Source organism: Lethenteron reissneri, chromosome 33, assembly GCF_015708825.2.
Source record: "Lethenteron reissneri isolate LAM-NWPU_2019-01 chromosome 33, ASM1570882v1, whole genome shotgun sequence".
NCBI lineage: Eukaryota > Metazoa > Chordata > Hyperoartia > Petromyzontiformes > Petromyzontidae > Lethenteron > Lethenteron reissneri.
In genome coordinates this window covers 13,556,849-13,581,504 of record NC_083811.1, presented here as the reverse complement: position 1 = coordinate 13,581,504, position 24,656 = coordinate 13,556,849, and the positions used below count along the sequence as shown (strand labels likewise).

The window sequence follows — 24,656 nt, the reverse complement described above, 5'->3', positions numbered from 1 at the left end:
AGGAGGGAAATTGTATAAACATGGTTAAATAAACAACCATAACTATATACATTGGAAATCTAGTAAGTAGTCCAAATTAACATTATGCATGAAACTTCTGAGAGAAACTCGCATATAGCAGAATTACAATTCCCATTTTGCATTAACATTCTCAAGTTCCAGTCACAAAGAGCTATAATGACGACAGTCAAAAGTGTGGCAGAAATGGCCATAAATTAATGCAGATCAGTTCAATGCAGATCGGTTCATTTGGAAGAGGCGAGTGAAAGCGCGGACACATTCTCGAGACCTAAATGTACTACATCGATTTAGTTTGCGACAATAAACAAAGAGGGTGGAAGCTGATAAAGGGAAGTTGGATTAGATTCCCCACTCCCAAAAAAATAATGAGTTTAACAGATTGTACATGATATGTAATAAGTCTGGAGTACAGCCTTTCATGAAGGTGGTGTGTATGTTAAGCTCATTGTGCTTTGTTACAGATTGCAGATCTTTAATTTAACACGGTGTTAAGTCCCTATTTTGGAAGAATAGCTGAAGCCTATTTTTTATTGGGGCATTATTCAAATCAATCTCCCTGTTTTTCCATGCATGTGAAAATATTTTTCGAGTAAATTATTTGCAGCAGCTCAGCATTTTCAATCGGGGATTTGTTTTAATATGCACAGCATTTAAATCGCCTGGTAGAGACTGCTGTCCCATAAATTCTGTGTCTGTATAATTTATCTTTCATAGTGCATTGTTTAATTAGTTTCAGGGTGTCAGACCGTTTCCATCACCGGAAGGATGTCCCTCCAATTAGTCTTGCTTCAAGGTGTTTTATTATGCTCTCTTTATGTGCTGGGGATGTGTGCGATGCAGTTTTTTTTATGGTTTATTGAAAGGGAAAAAAAATCGACACCGAGGAGTTGTAGTGTCTATGTAGCTGTCAACAGCTCGTGCGTGCACTGTTGCCTTTAATGTATGTGGACCATTGAGTGAAGATAAGTGTGTTCGTGATGGATGAATGTGCAAGGATCGGATCTCCACACGGAGGCAGCTTTAGGATGGACGCTTGTTGGGTGATGATCACCAAAGCCCGCGAGGTCAGACTAGACCGATACCTCACGTCCATGACCAATTCAAATAATGCTCGGCCCTTCTAATGTTGGCTACGTGCCCTTAGTTGCATGTATTATCTTACTTTTTAATGGTTCTGTGCTGTTACAACTGTGCTCTTAAACTTGCCATGGGTAGTAGTATTGTGCTCCTTCGTCACTTCACTCATTTTTGTTTCATTTTGAGTAGTGCGTTTATAGATTGGTTTCAATGTAATCTTTCATATATTTAGGATATTATAAAGTTAGGGTTTCACATTAATCATGTTTTATTTTTATTTAGTCTGTGAAATATGAGGATGGTGCGGGCTATCTTTTAGTTTTAACAGAACTGAACAAAACTTCACAGGCCTGAGAGTTGGAGGAGAAGTGGTCTCATACGAGTCTAGTTGAGTATTTTTATTATTATTCGGGGGAAAAATATATAACGGATGCAAATACCTCCAATTTGAGTTTGTGGCTTGCCTGAAGTGCATTGCCTATGTTGTGTATTGAATTACGACGCTGAGGCAGGTCTTTAAGTAAGCGCTTGCGTCGGTTTATTAACAACGGTTGGTGACTGGTGACAACTTCCACCAGAGGTAGGTGCCCTACACTCGGTCCTTCATGTGGACCCTCAGCTCTGTCCCTAGCCTCGGCAATCTCTTGGGCTCTCACTCGAGTCGGATCGGGGGTTCAGCCAACACCGACCGACCGAGGAGAGCAGCACCTTTTACGACTACAGTCGGCTTCTCTCCAGACTCCCTGAGCTCTACCCCTGGCTGTCTTCTTCAACCGCTCTCCATTCCGGGCTCCCACAACGACCCCGCTTTCATCACGGGGCTCCCCTTAAGCACCCCCAGGTTACATGACGTCATCGCACCTCACAGCGCGTATGACGTCACGTCCCCATACTACTCCTCTACACCTGGAAGGATGCCCTGCTAGTGGTGGCTGTCGCCTTTGCCAGGAAGGGTGGGACATTACAGGTGCTTTGCTGTTATTTGCCAGACTTGATTTTGTAAATGAAAAGGGCTATAATCTGTACACACTTTGAATTTTTCTCCAAGTTGGTCTCGGAGAGGAATATATGGAACAATATTGTTGCCAAATTCCATGAAAGTGCAGATTCCCCTAGCATGATTGAATGGGATGCATAATTTTGTGTTGAATTGTTGGAAGGGATTATCCAAGCCAGCAAACTTTTACAATACGACAAAAAATCAAACAAGGTGTTAACGATTGTGCAAACGGCCATCACTTCACATTATAACATCCAACAGTCACGTATGAGTCGTGACCAATTAACCGGGCACATGCAATGCAGTATTTGCATGGTGTACCTATAATTATCTCTGAATATTAATGTTTATTCATGGTGGAGCTTTTTTAATCTGGGTACAAATCATGCCAACCAATGCGGTATAAGAGAGCTACACAACTGAACCGTGAAAACAACCGATGCAGTCGTAAACCCAACGCACTTTGGCCTCGCTATTTCAGACCGTGGTAGCCCATTAGACAAGATAAATACATATCAGAGAAAAAAAATCCTCAATCTATTTCCTAAAACACACTGCAGGAGGGCAGTGCTGGTCGCACATTGAGAACTGGCTTCCTCCTAAAACAATTGCGCGAGTCCAGCGCGTGACGCATGCCTATTACCCCTCGGTCCCTTGATTACCATGCCATGTTATTGTCTGCTTTTTTTTCCTATCTGTGAGTGCCACACATTTCTTCTGTCCTCCATATAGCACATGTAGTAGTGTTATTATTATTATTTATTTTCGCTTGTCTTTTTGCTGCATGGCTGAAGGAAATCTACGTACGATTTTTTTATTTCCACACTGCAGAGCTCTTCTGTTTGGGGAATGTAATTGTTATTCATGGTGGCAGCTGTAACTTTAGCATCGCTGAATTAGGGTTTGAATAAAAACAATTATACTAATACATACCATTACATCAGTATCTGTATGTTATTCTATTGCGGTAGTGTTTTTGTGTAGTATAACATTTATGATGTGCTAGTCACCACTCCACTTTTTTTTTACTGACGCACTGGCACTGCCACATTACGGATCCTCTCAGCTATGTTCTAAATGCCAGGGTGTGCGGCTGTGTTCACTCTTTGAGATTTCCCCCACTGACTGGGTCATGATGCAGTGTGGTTTGTACGGGATCGTGAAGTCATGCTCATGCCCCACATCGATCTTGTGAAAAAAAAATTATCGGAAGCCAGGAAGCCATCTTTTCATAGCTGTTGCAGGTATCTCAGTTGTTTAGTTCATGCTAGTGTCTCCTTTTGGAATACATTAATTAACACATTTTCTATGAATTTGTTTCCTTTTGTTTTGGATTTTTTTTCACAATCTAAGTAGGTAGTGTAATGTGACAGTGTCTGTGCTTGTATAGCAATACATTTGGGTGGGACTAGCACTGCAACAAATGTTTAAACTGAACCACGCCAACATTGCAGACTCCCTGCCAAGCAGTCAAACTTTTCATCTCACTCCGCCATTCTCGGCTGTCCCTATCCTGTAAACATGAATGGATCCAGGGAAATCCTTCTTGGAAAGTTCTTCATGAAAAGTTTTCGACCACTTCTGCCAACATAATTAATTAATTGATCGGTGAATGTGCCAAGTGTTATAATTGAGTGACAGGGCGCATGGGCAGTGACTGGATTGTAAGCGCGTCTTCCTGTACCTGGTGTGTGCAGGACACGGCAGGCCAGGAACGCTTCCACGCACTTGGGCCTATCTATTACCGTGATTCCAACGGAGCCATTCTCGTGTATGACATCACGGATGAGGACTCCTTTCAGAAGGTATCGTTTCCCGCACCAGCTGTAAACCACCATATTTACTGTTTTACATTCACGTGTTTTAATTCTGGTTATGGAACCTGTGTGGACCTGTTTCAACTAGACCAGTTCCAAAATGAATCCTACCTGTCTCCGTGATCCCAGTGTTGTCTTGTTGAAGTCAACATTAACTAATAATTTAATCTTCATAATTTGTTACTTTAGGTAATGTGCTGTCACTAAATGATACCGCAATTTAAGGCTCTACATCCATTTACATTGTGGAGTCTGCCAAATACACACTGAACAGTTTATCAGGTAAGTCGTCATCTGATTACAGAATTGTCACATCCAGGTCGACTTACCCATGTTGTTGGTGCTGGGTTTTATCATGTTGAAACTATCTTTTTTTTATTTAACATGTGTGCATGACACGGATTGTATATTGGGGTCATAACCTCTTAATAAAATGCAAAAAACGTAATCTCTGCTATGTTTACATGCTTAATAACTGACTTGAATAAAGTATTTTATTCCAAACATGTTGCCTAGAACTAGTTTTCCTGATTCAATAAAATTAAGACCATAACGTTTACATTTTAATTGGAATTCAAGTTATGTTTAGCACTACTGTATTTTGAAAGGAATAAGCATGATAGGTATAATTACCCAATTTTCATTCATTATAATTTCACGCATTCCTATTAGGGATTATTTTAGAAATTGAAAGTATTTTGGAAATTAGCACACTTACCCTCTTCATACTTTGACATATAGACATTATATTCTTCTTTCGTATGGCTATAGATTGAGTAGCAGCTATAAATTAATGTCTACGTTGTAAATCTTCTGTCGGCTTCCAGGCACAGCAATTGTGAAACCACTCCTGTCTGAGAACGCTCTTTGAGAACGAGTTTACACCAACCCATGCACTTGCACAGAGACCCGTTGACTCGCACAAAGACCATATGCTCGCACAGTGACCCATCACAAATAAGTATATTTAAATAGGACAATGCAATTACTATATTTGTGTCTCATGAACTTAATTGACTTATTTTATATGTTTATCCAGAATTAACTATTATATATTATCCAGTATGTGTTTTGTGGAAAGTTGTCCGATTAGTACACTTTGCTACGTACGGTGCGAAAGACGTTAAACTTGCATGCATAAATATATTAGAGATTTCTGCTGTTGTACTTGTTCCCTTACTTATTAATTGCCCTATCATATGTTTGACATAAGATATGAATCACTTGTCACGTGTGAAGGACTCTTAAGACACTTGGCATAAAGGGCACTCTATCAAAAATAGATATTATTATTATTGCTATATCCAATAATTTCACTTGGATTTATGGGTTCCTAGCACAGTAAGGCTGACCAATGCACCACCTCTGCTTTCATTTAGAGTCTATTTATCCATTACAATCGTTGTACAAATGAATTGCAGCACAATGCTTTTGAATTGGATAGTGTGATGTATTACAAATTACATTTGCCATGTATGTTTGTGCTTCTATCTTTTCTTGCAGGTCAAAAACTGGGTAAAAGAATTAAGGAAAATGCTTGGAAACGACATCTGTTTATGTATAGTAGGTATGTCATTGTTCCAACATACATTTCAGACACTCATACAAAACATCCAAAAGGATACAAATCATGTTTGCGTGCATGCTGGTTTCCGTGAATGATTGTAAAGTAGGGTAGAGTGTGGTAAGTATAGTATAAAAGCCCTTGCAAAGTTCTGCTGACGTATTTCATCTTAACTTAAAATGAGACATTTATTGCACCTTCCTGTTGATGTAATAATTAAGTAAGCAGGGTAATACTGTATGTGTGCTTAATTATGCAGAATGTCAAATGAAACAGGAGCTCACAAGAATGTTTACAAAATATATTTTTGAAGTTTATGCTAGTGGAGGCTCAAATTAAACTCGGATTTTTCAAACAATGCGATATCAGCTATGCGCACAAATTGGGGCTAAACTATTCCAAATGTTTAAGTTGATTGCAGCTCAGTAGATATCTGCACGCTAAAAGAAGAGCAACGCGTGACAGTCTTTAGCCTTAGCATACTGCATTTAACCAATACGATGTTAAGGTATGTGGGAAGCTTTTAGCAACAAGGCCCATATTCATTATTATTTGCTTGTGAGCTTCAGTATATATGCAACAATACCCTAATTAGCACAGTTAGCAACGTACGGTGCAAAGAAGTTAAACGTACGTACATATAACTGATCGCTGTCACCAGTAGCCACTTGCATTACAGCAGAAAAAATGGGTAATGGGTTGACATGTTGTGCATTGGCACTTCTTAATCGTGAAAAGTGACTAACTATTGAGATGGTGATAGTACTTTTCACTGAGGGGTCTAGAGAAAACTAGGGCATTTAAAAATACAATTACAAATAGACGCTTATTGAATTGACGAATGAACAGTTTTCCATTGGTTGAAACCGAGTGTAATAAGAAATGCCACGCTGATGGAGAAGCCTTTGTTATGATACATGATGTGAACCCTTTGCTGTGTTAAGCCACACCTCAATTCAGTAGCTGTGAACGTGGATACCTCCACAATATACAAGCCCTCAATGTATGTAAACAGGATTAAAATATTTATAAAATGTTCTTACATTCATTTCTCTCTCATACGTTGATAGTTACTTATTTTATTATTTTTATCAAGACGATGTAAACAATACTAGCTTATTATCCTTTCCTGCAAGAATACAGGTTTTAAAATGTTCAAACACCACAGACACCTATCACAAGACATAAAGTCTGCATGAACCACACATGCTTGTGGTAAAACATGCAAATAGTTTATACATAGCTATCTCCAACTCGGCCCACAAACTTTTGGTACAGGACTGACCATTAAGTATGCAGATTTGAGTGCTCCAAAACGCTGCTGATACATTCATAACAAAGGGAAAAGCCCTTTTACAATATTAAGCAAAGAAATACGAACAGAGGAATAATTTTTAGAATGATGTATGGCAAGTCAAATGTGTCATTTGCCTAGTAAATCATGAAAGCACATTCCTGTGACCTGTATAAAATGGTGTTTGAGCTTGCTGCATTCATTTTGTAAATGTACGATGTTTGTTTTGTGCACAGGTAACAAGGTAGACCTTGAGAAAGACAGGCATGTGTCCGTGGAGGAAGCTGAGGAGTGAGTACTTAAATAAACAATATTTAATGCGTGGAGATATCTGTGCTTTCTCTACTTTAAAGATACATTTTTACTTTTACTCTTATTTGTAAACGTCCCTTTTCACTGTAAATCCTGTTATCGTTGGAGAACAGCCAACGATATGATTTTTGCTGTTATTCACTTACGGCAGAATATTTTCAGACACAATTGTCGAATGCATATGAGCGTCATTGTTTTGCTATAGTTTATGCTCATTAGTTCTACATAATCAAGGGGTCCAATACACTTGCATGACACGTTACGAATTATACGCAAAAATAATAAGCCATGAAAATGCCACGAATGCTCTGGTGATATTCCTCATTCCACTCTTCTCTTGCTGGGGGCATTTATTTTCAGGTGAGATCGGGCTTGCGTTGACAGCTTTCTCTCTAATGCAGACTGGAGGAAGTTTCTATACCTCGGAGTGTAATGTCACATCTTACATCAAATCTTAAAGTACTCGCTTGTCTAGTTGTCATCCTCCACTTGAAAAGGAGTTTACATTTTTATCATTTTGCACTCTGCGAGCAGTCAAATAGCCCCTATGATCCACTCAGGTGTGACGGGACCTACAGCCAGCAGTCCATTGACATAAGGGCTCTGTAAATCTCCACATGTACTTCTTCAACAAAATTTCTGAGGTTCAATGGACTCTCCTCATCAAAGTGCAAGAATGCAGCAACTTGAACCACTCCCACACTTTAGTCAGTTTTGACACGATGTTTTTATTTTCATTCATATCATCGCAATATGTTTCAGGATCTAAATGCCAATGTCGGGGTCTACTAGCCACGATGAGAGGGCTGATTTAGTGTAGTTTTGATATTCCTCCGTTGAATGAGCATAGACGACGGTGGTTTGCTTTTGTGTTCCATATTTTGGGTGAGATAGCGGTCACCTCGCAGTGACCCCCCTCACCTGTTGTACCTTTCTGTGTCACCTTAAACACAACTCGTACTGTCAATATTGGAGAAATGGACCATTGCCACCTTAATATAGCATAGAGCGGTGTTCCTTGCATAGCTGAAGACCCCCAAAAGGTTGAGACCCCCCCCCCCGTCTCAGCAATTAGATGGTTACTGTGTGCAAATGTAATTCCCATATTTGGAGCATTGCCTGAATTAATTTGCTTGAGTAACATTTTCCTTGAAGGTTGACTTGTCTAAACACCCCTATGCTGAGCGATGAGGAATTCTTCTTGTATCATATTTCCATGGTGGTGTGTATAGGGAGTTGATAATCCCAACCATTTCAGAGAATCATCTTCTTGGTTCTTTCGGTAAAGTCACGTAGAAGGGAAGTAATAAAATAATAAAAATAAAACATAATAAAACAATTCTCACGACGTTTCGGCCACAACGCAAGCAGCCGTCCTCAGGTGAAAACCAGGTCCGCCGAGGCGACAGAGTCTGAATGAAACAGCACACGGGCTTAGAGCATATATATAAGCTGGGCGCATTGACAAAGGAATTTGCATATCAACAGGAATTTAGCATATTTATGGGAAATGCAGGAATGTAATTAGTACTGCATATGCATGTGCATTATGCAGGATTAACAGCATCAAAGGGAGCTGCAGTTACTGCTGCTGCAGCAGTTGCTGCTGCTGCTGCAGTTTCTGCTGCTGCTGCAGTTTCTGCTGCTGCTGCAGTTGCTGCTGCTGCTGCAGTTGCTGCTGCTGCTGCACTTGCTGCTGCTGCTGCACTTGCTGCTGCTGCTGCACTTGCTGCTGCTGCTGCACTTGCTGCTGCTGCTGCACTTGCTGCTGCTGCTGCACTTGCTGCTGCTGCTGCACTTGCTGCTGCTGCTGCAGTTGCTGCCTTATCCATTTTAATATAACACTATGTATTATTCTACCCACCCTAATGTGTATCATACTGCTATATGTTTACTGTACAATTACGACACCATACATTACTCTGCACACTGCACCATGCCAGTGAGTGGAACGCGGTCTGAAAGTCACCGTTAACGTGAACACAATCAGTTAAGATCCGAAATGGTTTATTACGTCCTTCCAATGATTGCTAAGCCAGAATCCATCTTCTCGGTTGAAATTGTCTCTGTGTTTGTATATGTGGATCGCCTCATGAACGAATCTCTCATGATAGCCAGATGGCTTGCAGAGAACCTCTGTCTTGGAGAAGTCAATGTCATGTGAGCCCACTAAATTGTAACAGTGATCTGCCACGGCTGAGGTGTTTGTCCTACCGTGTTTCAGGTCTGCCTTATATCCGCAAAGCCATCACTCCAACCATCAAGAAGGATCCTGTTGAGGAGCCTTTCAAGACCATCACCTTACCCTACATTGCTGGGGTCACAAAAAAGATCTCCAAAATCCTGATTAAACACAAGATCCAGGTCCGATTCAACACAGTACATAAAATCCGTGATCTGGTCCCGTCTGTAAAAGATGTGGTTCCAGACATACAGTACCCTGGCTTCTACAAACTAAGTTGCCTCTGTGGTAGCAGTTACATTGGAGAAACCAAACGACATGTCTCGGACCGCATCCGTGAACATAAGGCAGACCTGAAACACGGTAGGACAAACACCTCAGCCGTGGCAGATCACTGTTACAATTCAGTGGGCTCACATGACATTGACTTCTCCAAGACAGAGGTTCTCTGCAAGCCATCTGGCTATCATGAGAGATTCGTTCATGAGGCGATCCACATATACAAACACAGAGACAATTTCAACCGAGAAGATGGATTCTGGCTTAGCAATCATTGGAAGGACGTAATAAACCATTTCGGATCTTAACTGATTGTGTTCACGTTAACGGTGACTTTCAGACCGCGTTCCACTCACTGGCATGGTGCAGTGTGCAGAGTAATGTATGGTGTCGTAATTGTACAGTAAACATATAGCAGTATGATACACATTAGGGTGGGTAGAATAATACATAGTGTTATATTAAAATGGATAAGGCAGCAACTGCAGCAGCAGCAGCAAGTGCAGCAGCAGCAGCAAGTGCAGCAGCAGCAGCAACTGCAGCAGCAGCAACTGCAGCAGCAGCAGAAACTGCAGCAGCAGCAACTGCTGCAGCAGCAGTAACTGCAGCTCCCTTTGATGCTGTTAATCCTGCATAATGCACATGCATATGCAGTACTAATTACATTCCTGCATTTCCCATAAATATGCTAAATTCCTGTTGATATGCAAATTCCTTTGTCAATGCGCCCAGCTTATATATATGCTCTAAGCCTGTGTGCTGTTTCATTCAGACTCTGTCGCCTCGGCGGACCTGGTTTTCACCTGAGGACGGCTGCTTGCGTTGTGGCCGAAACGTCGTGAGAATTGTTTTATTATGTTTTATTTTTATTATTTTATTACTTCCCTTCTACGTGACTTTACCGAAAGAACCAAGAAGATGAATCCCTGCAGTCACGAAAGCTTTAAATCGAAACATTTCAGAGAAATCGCCAAAATGTCCGCATGTCGTAATGACTGAAAAGGTGATGTGGAGATGTTCCTGTTCCACTGTCGGGATACTATGATGCTGTCGTGGATGGATGACGTGGCATTCTGGGTGCAGTGTGAAATTTTGTTTATGCGGAAATTCGATTTTATTAATCGAAAAGTGTATTATTTGTCAATCGCATTAATGCAAATTCCATAAACTAAACGTTTGAAAATCGAGCAATACCTGGAACAGTATTTCCATTAATTAAGATTCCACACTAAATAGCACCGACTACATTCAAGTTAATTTGATTCAGAAGCTTAAATGAGGCATGAATATGCCTGAACATAAGAGGATATTTATATCTCACTGTATTTAGCATGTGCCTCGCCCCCTGTGTCCCACTTGAGGGACCTGGTGCAGTGTGCCAAACCAGCGCTGAGAATGCTACGCCATCTGGGCCTGGTGCTTACTCCAACACTCTCGCGTTATTGGCCATTGAATACGAGTGCTTACAGCAATTACTCGAGCATTTTCCCCAAGCTATGACCTAATGTCTGTGTGTTTGCCTGTGTTCATAGGTACGCAACGTCAGTAGGAGCCAAGCACTTTCATACATCCGCCAAACAAAACAAGGGCATCGAAGAGCTCTTTCTGGACCTTTGCAAAAGTACAGTAGCTATTCCAAAAAATATCTCATGCATGTTCTTTGGTTGTTTGAGAATATAAGTGCTGATCAAAACCTATACCATTGTATATTGTTCCCTTAATGATGAATATATATTATTATTTTATTATAATTATGAGCCCTACAGTCTGATGTTGACAATAGATCCTGAGCCTATTGTGCCATTTGACAATATGGAAATCATCTCAAGAGATTCCCACTGTCTCATGTTGAAGTCAAAGTGCCTGCATGGTCAAATGAGGATTGGGTGACTCTTTGTCCACTGCTATAAATTTACTTTCCTAAAAGCAGGGGCCAGTCTCTCCATAGGTTACCCACTGTCAATTTCCCACATAATACAAGAGGTGTTAAGAGGTTCAAACACCAATTGGGCACCTATTGCAAAACATCTGCATGAACCACACATGCATGTGGTAAAACATGCAACAAATGTGCTTTTATAATATATGTATTGTCTTTGAAACTGATTGGCCTCCTTTATAGCCTTGTCTCGCCAGTGTTAGACGAGAGAATGCCAAATGGTGAACGGCTCAAATGCAATGCAAATATCAACACACTAAGACCTTTGGCTGAACGGTTATATTTATGTGACCATATTGTAATGGTATCAAAATATTTTAAAAAGTCTATATAAACTTTTTTATTTTACCAGGTAAGGTCCACTGAGCTATATAGCTCTTTTTCAGAAGCAACCTGGCTTCAAACGATAGCTCAACGATGTGGCTTATCACGTGTAAATGTATAGCAGCCAAATCCTCAATGCATGTTTATAAATGTGGAGGGAACAAACGGAGGCCCCGGAGATAAATCCACACAAACCATGGGGAGATAGACACGCAAGCTCCAAATATACAACAGTCATCAGGGTCGGGATCAAACCCACGACTTTCTGTATACCAGGCGAGGTAGTTAACACCTCGCCACTGCGGAATCCTTTTAAAGTAGGGACATCAGTGATTGGGATTCCAATGACGACAATGACTACGATGATGATAACAACGGTGTGTGTTTAAGGAATGCTGGAGACGGCGCAGTCGGAGGAGAGTGCGGAAAGGGAACGGCGCGTCCCGTGGCGGCAGCACGCGGCGCGGGGTGCAGATCGTAGACGACGAGCCCCAGCAGCAAGGCTCCGGAGGCTGCTGCTCCTCCTGAGCCCGTCCCACACTCCTCCTCCTTCCTCAACAACCACCTCCACCACCATTGGGCCCTTTTTACAACAACTTGGAAGTCGCTCCATGCATGTTCACCGACAGTGCTTGAACTGGCAAGCAAGCATGAATGCTCATCCGTCGTTTATCCGACGTGAATCTCAAGTGTGGGGGGTGATGCTGATCTGGCTTAGTCGGTTGCCTGAGAATCTGGCTTGAGAATCTTGATGGGCATAGACGTAAGCAATTTGTAAGCAGTGCGCGCAGTGCAGCTGCCTCATCGCTTTGCGGAACAGCTTATACATCAACATTATACGTGTTGACATTTGAACATGAAACAATATTTACAATCTAAATTAAAAAGTTTAGCCAATGAAATTTCCTGAAAAATGTATGTCAAAATATAATAATAAATTAAGGCAGAGCAAGCACCGCGTGTTTATCTTTCTGTAAACATCCTAACGTGGGGCGCCTCGGACTCTTACTTAAAAATTGGCGATTTAATTGCATTAAGACCTGTTGTAAAAAGGGCGATTAAAATAGCAAATTTATGATGAACATGACACCCTTTAATTATTGGAGTGCCATGTTGCTGAGAAGTCATTTTATAACTTTTGACACCTGTAATTCGCACTAGTGTTCTCCCACAACGATAGAAGATGTACAACCCTTCCGGATTAACAGACCACCAACTTTTTGTGTGCTTCGTAGGCATTTGTAAGGGGTGTCTAACAAAGTATCCCTTCTGTGTTTTCCTTTCAAAATGTTGGACAACTGCTATCTTTACTGACAAGACACAAACCATGGTTGTACCTGGACACATGACATGTTGCATATTAAGAGTATTGGCGAATTAAATTTGTTAAAAAATGCACGGCATTTTCTCCATCACTTGGCATGAATTTGTGCTTAGGATGAATAACAGGGAAGTTGTAATCTATTTCACATGCACCAAGGACCCCAATATAGTTTCATTTTAAACTTTTACATTTGCAAAACAATATTCGTAAGAAATTGTTGAAGCTGGCCTAAGTCTGAAGTTTCCACCCTCAAGCCTGCATATCTCTTGCATCTCCTGTGTTTCTCCACTCAATACATTTGCCCCCCCTCCCCACCCCCTTCAGGTGTTCTCCGCGTACAACGAACGCACTTCTGTTTTTCCAAATAATGTCTTGCGTGTTTACATTGCTACATCCGTGCTGTGTTCTGGGTCAACAATGTATTTTCTTCAATTATTAAGAGCATTAATGCTACAAATAAAATAAAAATCACATTCGGGTTTTATATACGAGTAAAGAAGCATATACATACTAATAAATTGATATCAATTCAGCTTGAGTAATGAGACATTTCACGAAACACCCTAGGAAATTATGCATGCAGTGTTTAGCCATTTGGAAGAATTGAAAGGTCATATTTCCAGATGCCTCTGACCCATAACGCTGAGATCTTGGACATGTCAGTGTTGCTAAAATTAGACGTGGATTTGGCATGCATTGGCTTGATTAGAAGTTTCCTGGCCAATGGAATAGAATATTGTTACATGCTGGTATGCCCCCTTTTGGTGTCGTTCGAAGTCCTGTTGTTAAATATTGATTGTATGACTTAATTACTGCTGTGTTAAAGTTTATTTAGTTGAAAACGACATTTTCTCTATATGAAAAAGATGTTGCGATGTGGTTGTTAATAAAGCTGCAACTTTAAAGTGACTTTTGAAGGACAAGATCCCTCGCTGGAGGAGCAGTGCAAGTAGTGTGTTAAGATGCTGCACTGGGAAGGCTACAGCAGACAGCTGTTTTTGGAAATTGTCGAGCGATGATACTCGTAGATATCGGCACTATCCTGTAAAAATGTTGGCGTCTTATTTGTAATGGACAGCCAACATTCAAGCCCCTAGCATTTTGGTGTGGAACGCACATTAGGAATTTGAAACTATATCAACTAAAATTGTAAAACTCAATACTGTAGTTTTTAATTCGGCATTGAAAATGTATACGGCACATTTTGTATTTGTGATGGTGATATCTGGGTATGCATACAGGGGTTTCTTCAGACAGATGGTGAGTAGGAAGCGGAATGCCGACCTTCAACTTGTATGTTGATAACTGTGGCTTGCCTAATGACAGGATACATCGTGGTACTTTTTACACACGTCATCCCTATTCGTTGTGTCCAGAATCCCTTGAAAGATATAAGGCAAATGCAAACTCTCACGTCTTGCCACAAAAAAATACCTATTGCACCGTTTATCCATTTGCTTTTTTAATTTAATTCTCAGTGCTAAACTATGTTAATTGACACTTTCTTTGAGTTTGTGGCAGCTGGAATTTTTGACCATACAGTAAAGGTTTTTCAATACACACCAGAAAATGGTAATTTTTGTTGTCGGTTTCTCAGATAAAGTATCCATTTTGCCGAGCTGCCAGCATGTGATGCGGAGTTCGGCACGATGGGGGTATTTGGGATATAAAAGTGCCATTTGATCTGCCAGTGCTAGTGTCAACTTTTCTAGTGCTTTAGGCAAAACAGCCCCCTCGATTCAAAAGGTTTTAAATTATTATTCTGAAGGCTTGATCCAAATTAGTTTTTCAGGGGAAGTATTTATTTTTAGGAGGGGTGTTAATATTTCAGTTGCCTTGGATGCCCGACTAACTTGACGTTCAAAAAACCATTGAGTGCATTCTCCCGTCTCGTCACTTAAAACCCTGACATTGAGAAGGGAAGTATTTAATCAAATCCACATTTTAACTGGCATTTGATGCTTAATTGTAACACTACTGTATAATAATTAAAAAAAACCTGTATAGGTTAAATAAAAATGGGAAATAATTATTTTCCTTAAATCTATAAGATTGCCACAAGGCCATTTGGAGGACGGTTCATCCAGGTGACATGCCAGTCACTGGACACAGGCTTGGATCAGGCACGCTTCCAGCAGGGAAGGTCCCTTCCCCATTAAGACTTGTACATGGCTCTGCAGGCTGCCGTTTCTCCACAGTTAAAAAGAACGCACGCTACATGCATGTTGTGCATGCTGCTGTTGGGTATTCTCGATTTGTGCAGACTGTAATTGACACTTGTAAAAGTATTATTTAAAATACAGCATATAAAGTATTTTACTCATGTTTCACTTACAAGATTTGCATCGTTATTGTGTGTATAATTCTGAAGTTTTACGGCTGTGTAATTTTAATCACAGGATAGGAACACTACAATATTATGGTACTTTTTTATTTGACCAGAATATATTATAACAGGGTGAATCGGTGGCACTAAATTGTTGTTTGAGCATCGTGCTTGGAGCCCTAACAACCACAGTTCAATTTACAACCACAGCTGACATCAGTGGCAAATTATATATTTACCAGTGCTGGGAGCTACTTCTCTCCTGTCCTTCAACCCATTATTGACCAGCATGGTGAAGTATGGTCAGAAAATCCCCATGACCGACAGAGTAAAATAATGAAGGGCTGATGAATAAATAACAGTTAATTCACAGGTACTATGCGGAGGCAAAGCCATGTACGGGTAACATTGCTGCTCCTTGCAGAAATGTGTTGCCTATTAAGAGGGGAGCTCATGACTTCAAACGAGAGACTCAGCGACACAGACACATAGAAGCCAAGTGACACGGAGACAGACGCAACAACGGACACTTCGCCACTAAGTGGCAATGATGTCACCACAGCTTTTGTTCCAGGCTAGGTGCACTGAGGCAATGTCAAGTGTTGAAGGTTCGCTGACAGGAGGTCACGGGATACCCAGGTGTTTTGGGTTAACTGACCGAGACGACGGACACATGCGCACCACCTTTTCTTACCACTGCCAACTTGCTGCATTTTAATCACCTGACGCCCCGCTCGTTGCTTCTTCCACAGAGGCCGATCCTGACACTTGGTACCGGGTACTGGTGATAGGCAAGTCCACTCAACTCCACATCCTCCTATACCGCATCAACTCATTTCTTCTCCAACCCGTGCCGCACCCGTTTAGCTCCCTCTATCCGGCCAAACAGAAGTTTGGGCATGCGGTGGCTGAGCATGTGGGTTTCATGACCTCGCCAAGGAAGCCACGTCTGCCGAATGAGGTCACCGATGGGGCAGTCCAGATACATAACATAGATATACACATTTTCTTAAAGTTGTTGTGAAGATGATCTAAGGTCCAACACGTCAAGCGGCCAGCAATAAACAGCACTAACAAAGCTGTATAATATTAAAGAGATAACATGTTTTTGGAGAAAGGTTATCAAGTGCTTGCGAAATGGGATGATGGGAGGCTATTCGAAAGTGAAGCAGTGTGAGAGAAGAAATATAATCAGAAGTGTTGTAAATTGCAGTTAGGCCTCGGCAAGGTAAGGTAAAAGTTAAAAGGTAAAAACAATGAGCCTACCTTTACCCTACCTTTTACCAGAGGTGGGACAAAGTCATTGATGACTTGAGTCTCAAGTCATCAAATTCATGACTCGAGTCTGACTCGAGTCCAAGTCACATGACTCGAGTCCACACCTCTGCCTTTTACCCTTACCACAATACAATCGCTCTACCCTACCTTTTACCCTTTAGCAGGTAAAATAAAAGGTAAAAAGCAACGAGCCTACCTTTACCCTACCTTTTACCCTTACCCCATAAAAATTACCCGATTACAGGGTAATTACTAGGGAACTACACATGAACAAGGTTTATAACGGTAAATGCTAGGCAGAGCGCTTTATTCATATAGAATACTCTCGATGATTCCAATTCTACACGCTTGTTATTGTTGTTGTCATTGTTGTCGTAACCTCAAATCTTGTAACTCAATTTTTACCCACTTCCTAATGTGGTATCGACTGCAAACGTGGTATACTTATGTCATACTGATGACAATACTATATTCTATCATAAAAATATATATATTTGAATTTTATTTTTTACATGTTATGTTTCGGCTTTCGTTTAATTGTTCACGTTCAACCGACGTTGGCTGTAAATCACCACGGCCCCTTACGTTATGGCAAGTTTCGGGCCACTTCCTGGAGTCGTGGAGTTCTGCCATTACTCGTACATTTCATTAAAGCGTGTTTTTAAAAAAGTTTTTTGTTTAATATTACTTATTAAATGGAGGCCACGGACTGCTCCACGGGGCTTTTAGCGGTAAAGAAGGCACCGTATATACGGGGTAATACTTCGCGCTTCCTTTACCCTACCGGGTAATGCTTTCGAGCTACCTTTACCCTACCCTTTGCCTTACCCCTTGGCATGTCGATGCCTTTACCCTTTTACCCGGTAAGAAGGGTAAATTACCTTGCCTTGCCGAGGCCTACTTGCAGTGTTGGTGGTTGAACAGTGTGGGTCCGATGAAACGGTCAGTCCGGTAACACCGAGTCCTCAACATGGCTAGAGGAACAACGAGTGAATTTCACAGGAACTGTAACTAAGGTAATAGTGATCAAAGGCCTTGATACAGAGGCATTGTTTCTCTGTGTGCCTATTTGTGTCTCTCTGTACGTCTGTGTTATATCTCTCCGCTTATTTGTCTGTCTATGTGTCTCCGGTTCTGTGCTTTATCTCTCTCTTAAATTTAGCAATCTTTTGAAGAACGTTATCAACCAGGTAGGGTGTTGACTATTATGTTAGCCGACTATCTGTGTTGTATTGCGTTATATTTCTAAATTTACTAGGTTTTCCTTTTCATTTATACCTGATGATGATTGCTTGTGTTGCAATCGAAATGTAAGGTATTATTTAATTTATTATTTCCTCTTTCTACGTGACTTTACCGAAAGAACCAAAGAGTAATTACTGCAGTCATGAAAGCGCCAAATCAAGTTTGACCAAAGAGTAATTAAGAGGGGATTGACAACCGCCGCTGAGTGGCTGGAGTAAGCGAGTGTTGGACCACCAATCACCCTGACTGATTCTATTGTCGCAGATGTGGCGCAGGGTCTAAATAAGCCCCCTCCTACTGCCACCCCATTTAAAAGTCACATCAAGATGCAAGAAATTGCATCCTTAGGTAAGATGGCTTGGTCACGACTCAAGTATTTGACTTGTACAGGCAATGTATCGGCAATGTAATCGGGCTTTAGTGTGGCACCCAAACTATGGAACACATGCCTTGCCACTTGAAATCAGGCAATCGGAGTCGGTAGATATATTCAAGTCTCCTTTGAAAAAGCATCTTTTAAAAGTGGCCTTCCCCCTTTAGTGTGGTCGGTTGCCCTGGTTCTGTTTACTGCTTTTCATGCATTGCACACTGGGCATCCTAGGATGAAATGCACATTTTAATTTGAATTATTATAATTAATACTCAGGCTCAGCCCCCCTACACGCATGGGTAATCCCGAGCCCCACGCCTGTGCTGACGTGAAGCCATCGTCGGTGTCGGGGAGGGAGCGATGGCGGCCCAGCACGTGCTCGACACGTGGAGTGAGCGTCGACCGTGGAATTCTCCTATGTACAGGTGTGTGTGCTTGAGTCACCGAAAGGGATATATGTACATCAAGTTTCGCCACTATAGTTAGGCTGTCGAGGCCAGTGGGAATGTTATAATCTGTTATTGAGGGAGTTATTTGCTGCGGACGTTTACAGGCGTCTGAACATGCTGAAAGCAAGATGGCGTCCGTAAAGTTACAAAGTCTTTAAAAGCATGTTACACATTTCATATGTATATTTTTAGATTTCAAAGTGACATGGCTACAAAGCTTAGATTATTCTCAAGACTCGTTTGTGAGTATGGCTATACACAAGATAGGTAGACATGCTGTAATAAACGTGATGGTTGATATGTGCCGTTAACGCTTAACGTTCTTACAGTAAAGACAGAGTTTCACAGGGACACAGTAACTAAAACACATTCCTGTGGAGGGAGCTGGTAGGAACGTTGGGTTGCTCGGTCAATGGCCAGGGTCAATGGCCAGGGTCAACGGCGGCGTGGTGTATTCCGCAAATATGGCCGACCGTGAAGGCGGGCACAAGCCGGCGTGAGTAGGTTAAACGTTGAGTTTTATAAGGGCACCGCGGGGTGAACAGCCTCCCAGCCCCACCCCCCACCCAGCCCCTCCCCACCCAGCCCCTCCCTGCACGACGGACGGACGGACACAATAATCCCCTGTGGGCTGGTGTAACCAGGAGGTTCAACTTCTTGGTTCTTTCGGTAAAGTCACGTAGAAGGGAAGTAATAAAATAATAAAAATAAAACATAATAAAACAATTCTCACGACGTTTCGGCCACAACGCAAGCAGCCGTCCTCAGGTGAAAACCAGGTCCGTCGAGGCGACAGAGTCTGAATGAAACAGCACACGAGCTTGGAGCATATATATAAGCTGGGCGCATTGACAAAGGAATTTGCATATCAAAGGGAATTTAGCATATTTATGGGAAATGCAGGAATGTGATTAGTACTGCATATGCATGTGCATTATGCAGGATTAACAGCATCAAAGGGAGCTGCAGTTACTGCTGCTGCTGCAGTTGCTGCTGCTGCAGTTTCTGCTGCTGCTGCAGTTGCTGCTGCTGCTGCAGTTGCTGCTGCTGCTGTTACTGCTGCTGCTGCACTTGCTGCTGCTGCTGCAGTTGCTGCCTTATCCATTTTAATATAACACTATGTATTATTCTACCCACCCTAATGTGTATCACACTGCTATATGTTTACTATACAATTACGACACCATACATTACTCTGCACACTGCACCATGCCAGTGAGTGGAACGCGATCTGAAAGTCACCGTAAACGTGAACACAATCAGTTAAGATCCGAAATAGTTTATTACGTCCTTCCAATGATTGCTAAGCCAGAATCCATCTTCTCGGTTGAAATTGTCTCTGTGTTTGTATATGTGGATCGCCTCATGAACGAATCTCTCATGATAGCCAGATGGCTTGCAGAGAACCTCTGTCTTGGAGAAGTCAATATCATGTGAGCCCACTGAGTTGTAACAGTGATCTGCCACGGCTGAGGTGTTTGTCCTACCGTGTTTCAGGTCTGCCTTATGTTCACGGATGCGGTCCAAGACATGTCGTTTAGTTTCTCCAATGTAACTGCTACCACAGAGGCAACTTAGTTTGTAGACGCCAGGGTACTGTATGTCTGGAACCACATCTTTTACAGACGGGACCAGATCACGGATTTTATGTACTGTGTTGAATCGGACCTGGATCTTGTGTTTAATCAGGATTTTGGAGATCTTTTTTGTGACCCCAGCAATGTAGGGTAAGGTGATGGTCTTGAAAGGCTCCTCAACAGGATCCTTCTTGATGGTTGGAGTGATGGCTTTGCGGATTGTGTAGTCGGAGTAACCATTAGCCTTAAGAGCTTGGCGTACGTGTTTGAGTTCACTGGAAATGTGTTCATGGTCGGAGATGCATTGGGCTCTATGATATAGAGTCTTGATGAGGGAATTCTTCTGGGATGGATGGTGGTGGGAATCCGGTTTTAGATAAGCATCCGTGTGGGTGGCTTTCCTGTAGACAGAGTGGCTCATTGAACCATCAGGTCTCCTTTTGATTAGGACATCCAAAAAGGGTAGCTTGCCATCATTTTCGACTTCCATGGTGAATCTGATGGCTGGGTGTATGGAATTGATGTGGTCGAGAAATTGGTCTAGAGCAGGCCGGCCATGTGGCCAGATGACAAAAGTGTCGTCTACGTACCTCTTCCATAAGGTCGGGCGTAGAGTGGCAGTCTGGATGGCGTCCGTCTCAAATTTCTCCATGAAGATGTTGGCTACAACCGGAGATAGGGGGGAGCCCATTGGGGTGCCCTCAATTTGCTTGTAGAAGGTTCCATTCCAGGTGAAGTATGTATTGGTTAAGCAGTGTCTCACCAGGGGGGGTACCCCAGCATTCAGTCCTTGATGAACCAAGTCTTCAATGATTGCGATGGTGTCAGGCACAGGCACCTTGGTGAACAAGGAAACCACATCAAAACTGACAAGCAGGTCGTCTGGGGACAGGGCAATCCCCTTGATTGTCGATACCAGGTCAGTAGAGTTTAGTACTGCAGAGGTGGTTTTTCCAGTGAAAGGCCGTAGGATTTCGGACAAAAAACGAGCCAGTTTGTAAGTGGGGGAGTTGATAGTAGAAACAATGGGACGAAGAGGTGTATCTTCTTTATGTATCTTTGGCAAGCCGTACAATCTTGGTGGCCTGGCTGCAGAAGGTTTCAACGAGAACTGTTTGGTCTGATCAATGAATGCGGTTGAAGCAGAAATGATGTTGTTGGTTTTGGAGACGAGGCTGTTGGTGGGGTCTCTTTTTATTTTTGTATAGCTGCCATCGTTGAGTAGTTCTTGAATTTTGTTGTTGTATTCTATTTTGTCCATGATGACAGTGGCATTGCCTTTGTCGGCTGAGAGGATGACAATGTCATCCCTTTTTTTTAATTGAGCTAATTCAAAACGCTCATCTTTGCTGATGTTGCTAGCTGGCATCTTAGCGTTTTTGAGGGTTACAGAGATTTCAGATCTTGCTACGTCTAGTTTAGTCCTTTAGCTAGCTAAAGGACTAAACTTTGCAGTCACACCTAGACACATACCAGTTAATGATATAATTGCTCGAGTAGATGTAGCTCTCAAGGGCTTGAGTCACATCGCTGCAGACGTAGCAAGATCTGAAATCTCTGTAACCCTCAAAAACGCTAAGATGCCAGCTAGCAACATCAGCAAAGATGAGCGTTTTGAATTAGCTCAATTAAAAAAGAGGGATGACATTGTCATCCTCTCAGCCGACAAAGGCAATGCCACTGTCATCATGGACAAAATAGAATACAACAACAAAATTCAAGAACTACTCAACGATGGCAGCTATACAAAAATAAAAAGAGACCCCACCAACAGCCTCGTCTCCAAAACCAACAACATCATTTCTGCTTCAACCGCATTCATTGATCAGACCAAACAGTTCTCGTTGAAACCTTCTGCAGCCAGGCCACCAAGATTGTACGGCTTGCCAAAGATACATAAAGAAGATACACCTCTTCGTCCCATTGTTTCTACTATCAACTCCCCCACTTACAAACTGGCTCGTTTTTTGTCCGAAATCCTACGGCCTTTCACTGGAAAAACCACCTCTGCAGTACTAAACTCTACTGACCTGGTATCGACAATCAAGGGGATTGCCCTGTCCCCAGACGACCTGCTTGTCAGTTTTGATGTGGTTTCCTTGTTCACCAAGGTGCCTGTGCCTGACACCATCGCAATCATTGAAGACTTGGTTCATCAAGGACTGAATGCTGGGGTACCCCCCCTGGTGAGACACTGCTTAACCAATACATACTTCACCTGGAATGGAACCTTCTACAAGCAAATTGAGGGCACCCCAATGGGCTCCCCCCTATCTCCGGTTGTAGCCAACATCTTCATGGAGAAATTTGAGACGGACGCCATCCAGACTGCCACTCTACGCCCGACCTTATGGAAGAGGTACGTAGACGACACTTTTGTCATCTGGCCACATGGCCGGCCTGCTCTAGACCAATTTCTCGACCACATCAATTCCATACACCCAGCCATCAGATTCACCATGGAAGTCGAAAATGATGGCAAGCTACCCTTTTTGGATGTCCTAATCAAAAGGAGACCGGATGGTTCAATGAGCCACTCTGTCTACAGGAAAGCCACCCACACGGATGCTTATCTAAAACCGGATTCCCACCACCATCCATCCCAGAAGAATTCCCTCATCAAGACTCTATATCATAGAGCCCAATGCATCTCCGACCATGAACACATTTCCAGTGAACTCAAACACGTACGCCAAGCTCTTAAGGCTAATGGTTACTCCGACTACACAATCCGCAAAGCCATCACTCCAACCATCAAGAAGGATCCTGTTGAGGAGCCTTTCAAGACCATCACCTTACCCTACATTGCTGGGGTCACAAAAAAGATCTCCAAAATCCTGATTAAACACAAGATCCAGGTCCGATTCAACACAGTACATAAAATCCGTGATCTGGTCCCGTCTGTAAAAGATGTGGTTCCAGACATACAGTACCCTGGCGTCTACAAACTAAGTTGCCTCTGTGGTAGCAGTTACATTGGAGAAACCAAACGACATGTCTCGGACCGCATCCGTGAACATAAGGCAGACCTGAAACACGGTAGGACAAACACCTCAGCCGTGGCAGATCACTGTTACAACTCAGTGGGCTCACATGATATTGACTTCTCCAAGACAGAGGTTCTCTGCAAGCCATCTGGCTATCATGAGAGATTCGTTCATGAGGCGATCCACATATACAAACACAGAGACAATTTCAACCGAGAAGATGGATTCTGGCTTAGCAATCATTGGAAGGACGTAATAAACCATTTCGGATCTTAACTGATTGTGTTCACGTTTACGGTGACTTTCAGACCGCGTTCCACTCACTGGCATGGTGCAGTGTGCAGAGTAATGTATGGTGTCGTAATTGTATAGTAAACATATAGCAGTGTGATACACATTAGGGTGGGTAGAATAATACATAGTGTTATATTAAAATGGATAAGGCAGCAACTGCAGCAGCAGCAGCAAGTGCAGCAGCAGCAGTAACAGCAGCAGCAGCAACTGCAGCAGCAGCAGCAACTGCAGCAGCAGCAGAAACTGCAGCAGCAGCAACTGCAGCAGCAGCAGTAACTGCAGCTCCCTTTGATGCTGTTAATCCTTCATAATGCACATGCATATGCAGTACTAATCACATTCCTGCATTTCCCATAAATATGCTAAATTCCCTTTGATATGCAAATTCCTTTGTCAATGCGCCCAGCTTATATATATGCTCCAAGCTCGTGTGCTGTTTCATTCAGACTCTGTCGCCTCGACGGACCTGGTTTTCACCTGAGGACGGCTGCTTGCGTTGTGGCCGAAACGTCGTGAGAATTGTTTTATTATGTTTTATTTTTATTATTTTATTACTTCCCTTCTACGTGACTTTACCAAAAGAACCAAGAAGATGAATCCCTGCAGTCACGAAAGCTTTAAATCAGGAGGTTCAAGTTCATTTATTAGGTATAGCCCTGTAAGCCATTCGGCTCTTGAATCGGGTGCAACCGCAACAAACAAAAAACAAAAACATGAACAAGAAAACATCTTAAAGTGAATATGTGACTAAGTGCAAACAGAAAATCCAAGAAAAGACAGCAAAATTGTCTCGGCCTCGCTGTGCGCTGCGTTGCACTGCTAGCTGAGTAGTTAACCTCGCGTCCAATAAACCCTCAGAGCCAGGATGAACGTCCGACTCCAAACGTCATTTATTGAATTTAACGAGGTTAACTACTCAGCTAGCCATCCAACGCAGCGCACAGCGAGGCTGAGGCAGTAAAAAGACAATGCTTCTTAAAGTCCCACAATGGACAAT

At 42.3% G+C, this 24,656-nt stretch overlaps 1 protein-coding gene across 1 annotated transcript in view; it reads left to right on the top strand.

Annotated features, from left to right (window-relative positions):
• LOC133350363 (ras-related protein Rab-21-like) overlaps positions 1–12,513 on the top strand; it is a 32,911-nt gene extending 20,398 nt beyond the window's left edge. The window contains 6 exon segments of the mRNA XM_061564669.1: positions 3,796–3,903; positions 5,419–5,482; positions 7,010–7,064; positions 11,079–11,167; positions 12,200–12,234; positions 12,236–12,513. Of these exon segments, the coding sequence (XP_061420653.1) occupies positions 3,796–3,903; positions 5,419–5,482; positions 7,010–7,064; positions 11,079–11,167; positions 12,200–12,234; positions 12,236–12,337 (453 nt within the window). The 3' untranslated portion in view covers positions 12,338–12,513.
• Positions 12,514–24,656: the final 12,143 nt, after the last annotated feature.